Genomic DNA, 3,848 nt, shown 5'->3' on the forward strand with positions numbered 1-3,848 from the left:
CCAGGATGGTCTCGATCTCCTGACCTCGTGATCCGCCCGTCTCGGCCTCCCAAAGTGCTGGGATTACAGGCTTGAGCCACCGCACCCGGCCGAAAGATGTCTTAAGGGAAGTAAACTTTGAACTGGGCCTTGAAGGGTGAGTTGAATTCCTCACTTCATAGAGAAGCTGTGGAAGAAACATTCTGGACTGTAGGAAGAACGTATAGAAAATGTGTAGAAAAAATGTCTTTAAACAGCTTGAGCACATGAACTTTGTCAGTTTACAGAAAACCTCTGATGATCTGTGAAAATGGAGGAGAGAAGCACTGTGGATAATATAAAGGGGCAGCTAGTCCAAAATCCATTTGCTCTGGGCAGGATTTTTCTTTTGAATACAGACTTAATACACACATTGAGAGTGAAACATCACTATCTGGGCTGATGCCTCCTTGCTTCGTGCCCACCTGTTAGCGCTTCCCCCCTCTCCCCATAAGGCAACTGCAGCCGGTCCAGCCTGTGCTCATTTCACTGCCCTCTGCTTGGTGTGGGGTCAGCACCTTACCTGCTGGCTTCTCTAGATCACACTGCCAGGTTCAAATCAGGTCAGCCACTTGCTACTTTGTAGTGGCCGTGAGCAAGTTATTTACCTCTTGGAGCATTTGTTCCTCAGCTGTAAAAGCAGAACAATAGTATGAGAGCTACTGTAATAGGAAAGCTGGCAGGTAAAGCACTTAGCAGTATGCCTGACTGGTAAGCACTGAATAAACAGTACTTATTACTATTGCAAGGACTCCCCATCCTCCAGCTATGTGTAAATACATACATTCCTTAATTGAGTAGCTGGGACTACAGGCACGCACCACCACACCTGGCTAATTTTTGTATTTTTAGTAGAGATGGGGTTTCACTAGGTTGACCAGGCTGGTCTCGACCTCCTGACCTTGTCGTGATGCATCCACCTCAGCCTCCCAAAGTGCTGGGATTACAGGCGTGAGCCACCGCGCCCGGCTATTATTAAACATTTCTTGAAAATCACACTTTCACCACAAGATCAAGCCTGCGGTATAATTAAAAGGTCAGATTTCTGCAGGAAGTAGGTGGAATTACATCAGCTTAGTTTGGTGATACTGTTGCCTAATGCTAAGAACCTCTTGTTGGCAGTTTTTTGTGTCTTGGGTAAGTGAAAATGAATTATTACTTAATAAATGCATTTGGGCAGAGGGAAACATTACAAACATGAAATCTTAGGGGTGTGGAGAAAGAAAGAAAGCAGTCACTGGTGATTAAAAAGTCACAGGCCCCTTGGGTCTAGTACACTGACCAGTACTATCTGGTTGGCAGATCTCCTTTTTTAAAAAACTTTTTTGAAATAACAAAAGTAACACATGCACATTGCAACTTGGCCTCCTTCAAAAGCTTTCTTGCAGGTTTTGCCCATTAAGCAAAGTTTCAGTGGGATAAAGATGTTGCCACCATGGTGTCCAAGACCCACCACGAGCAGAGGGACTTACCACTGACTTAACATGGAAGAGGCTCCCAGAGGGGATCAGGTTCAAACCACTACTGCAACTCTGTTTTACAAATGGAGAAACAGAGGCCTAGAGCAGAGAAGAAACTTGCCCATGGTGACCCAGGCATCCTGCGGTTGAGCTTTACACCCAGGACCCTCAGCCCTCCACCCAGGGTCCTTTCTGCCAGACAAGAATCCTCCTCCAGAAGGGACATCACTCAGAGCGAATCATGGCCACCCAGGGAGTTCTTTGTGAACTACACAGGCCATCTCCCCATTACCCCCACACCCCGCAACTAACAGAGATATCTCCTCTCCCCTGTATATGTTAGGACCAAGAACAAAATCAAACAGGTGGAGGACGTGTCAGCTAGCCTGGGGTTTCCCAGGTATGCCTGTTGGTAAGAACTACTTGGGGTGCCCTCATCTGGAGATTCTGGCTCAGTAATTCAGAGGTAGGCCTGATAATTTATATCCATGAACATACCAGGTAATTCTTATAACCAAGCGAGTTTTGGGAAACACAGGGCTCATCTAGGCCAGCAGAAGTTTCCTGTCCCAGAGAGGGCAGTGGGGTTGAAAGGCCAGGCGCAGTGGCTCACACCTGTAATCTCAACACTTTAGGAGGCCAAGGCAGGCGGATCACAAGATCAGGAGTTCACGACCAGCCTGGCCAACATAGTGAAACCCCATCTCTACTAAAAATTAAAAAAAAAATTAGCTGGGCGTGGTGGCAAGCACCTGTAGTCCCAGCTTCTTGGGAGGCTGAGGCAGGAGAATCGCTTGAACCCAGGAGGCAGAGGTTGCAGTGAGCCGAGATTGCGCCATTGCACTCCAGCCTGGGCAACACAGTGAGACTCTGTCTTTAACAAAAAAAAAACACTGTAAATTTTCCACTTGCGGTTAATGAGAGTCAACCTGTATCCTATGTTGATTTCTTTTTTTTTTTTTTTTGAGACAAAGTCTTGCTTTGTCACCCAGGATGGATGGCACAATCTCAGCTCACTACACTCTCTGTCTCCCACATTCAAGCAATTATTCTGCCTCAACCACCCGAGTAGCTGGGATTACAGGTACCCACCACCATGCCCGGCTAATTTTTGTATTTTAGTAGAGACAGGTTTTCGCCATGTTGGCCAGGCTGGTCTTGAACTCCTGACCTCAGGTGATCCGCCTGTCTCGGCCTTCCAAAGTGCTGGGATTACAGGCATGAGCCACCACGCCCAGCCTTCTGTGTTGATTTCTTACGGTACCTCTCTTTTATAACAGAACCATAATTCCTGGGCACACATGGCAGCTCAGAAATGTTGCCTGACCTACTTTGGGGAGATGATTTGAGCAAAACACCCCATCTAGCCTGGATGACATGAACATCTCCGTTTGGCTTTGTGCTTAGACTCAAGAACCTGGAGCTAGCTGCTGTGGGAGGATCAGATGTCCGTGTGAAGATGCTGGCGGCCCCTATCAATCCATCTGACATAAATATGATCCAAGGTAACCTTGGTTTCTGTGGCTTATGTTAATTGGCTTTTTTGTTCAGCTGCCACCTCATTTTCATTCCTCCTCAGGTGTGGGTGTGAAATGCCTGTGATTAGCAGCAGCTGTTCTCCAGATGAGCCGTCTACAGGCTGTGTCAGCCCTGTCTGGCCTCCCTTTTCTGGAATGTGAGGATTTTTGAGAAGAAGATTGCAGTGGGGAGTAAACTAAACCTTGTGAAGTGCCTACTATATGCTGGTTTTATTTCGTATGTTATCTGATCTTCATAATAACCATGAACACTAAAGAATATCGTCCCCCTATACAGACAAGTAAGCTAAGGCTCAGAGGTTGGTTAGGCAGACAGTCCAAAGCAGAGCCCAGATCAGTCCTAGGATGGCATGGACTCAAGTCCATACTCTTTCACTGCCCAAACATCACTGGTTGACCCTTTAATGCTCTTCTTCCTCAGGAAACTACGGTCTCCTTCCCGAACTGCCAGCTGTTGGAGGGAACGAAGGTGTTGCACAGGTGGTAGCAGTGGGCAGCAGTGTGACCGGGCTGAAGCCAGGAGATTGGGTGATTCCAGCAAATGCTGGTTTGGGTGAGTTTCTCCAGGTGTCAGCTGCCTTTTCGTTCTTCCAGATCCTATTTCACCCACTCTGTAGACATCCACTGATTGGCTCAGTGTACCTGGGTAAGGCAGGTTTATTTTTATTTTATTTTATTTTATTATTGAGACCAAGTTTTGCTCTTATTGCCCAGGCTGGAGGGCAATGGTGCGATCTCGGCTCACCACAACCTCCGCCTCCCGGGTTCAAGCGATTCTCCTGCCTCAGCCTCCCAAGTAGCTGGGATTACAGGTGCCCACCACCACATCCAG

At 47.5% G+C, this 3,848-nt stretch overlaps 1 protein-coding gene across 3 annotated transcripts in view; it reads left to right on the forward strand.

Moving 5' to 3' along the window:
* The window catches only part of MECR (mitochondrial trans-2-enoyl-CoA reductase), a 43,007-nt gene that overhangs the window by 12,663 nt on the left and 26,496 nt on the right, over positions 1–3,848 (forward strand). For 2 of the 3 annotated variants that reach the window (XM_011955498.1, XM_011955499.1), the window contains 2 exons: positions 2,886–2,983; positions 3,438–3,569. In XM_011955498.1, coding sequence (XP_011810888.1) covers positions 2,886–2,983; positions 3,438–3,569 — 230 coding nt within the window. Of the gene's footprint in view, positions 1–2,758; positions 2,984–3,437; positions 3,570–3,848 lie in introns of all 3 variants that reach the window. The other variant, XM_011955500.1, reaches the window with a different exon arrangement.

Source organism: Colobus angolensis, unplaced genomic scaffold, assembly GCF_000951035.1.
Source record: "Colobus angolensis palliatus isolate OR3802 unplaced genomic scaffold, Cang.pa_1.0 Scaffold4, whole genome shotgun sequence".
NCBI lineage: Eukaryota > Metazoa > Chordata > Mammalia > Primates > Cercopithecidae > Colobus > Colobus angolensis.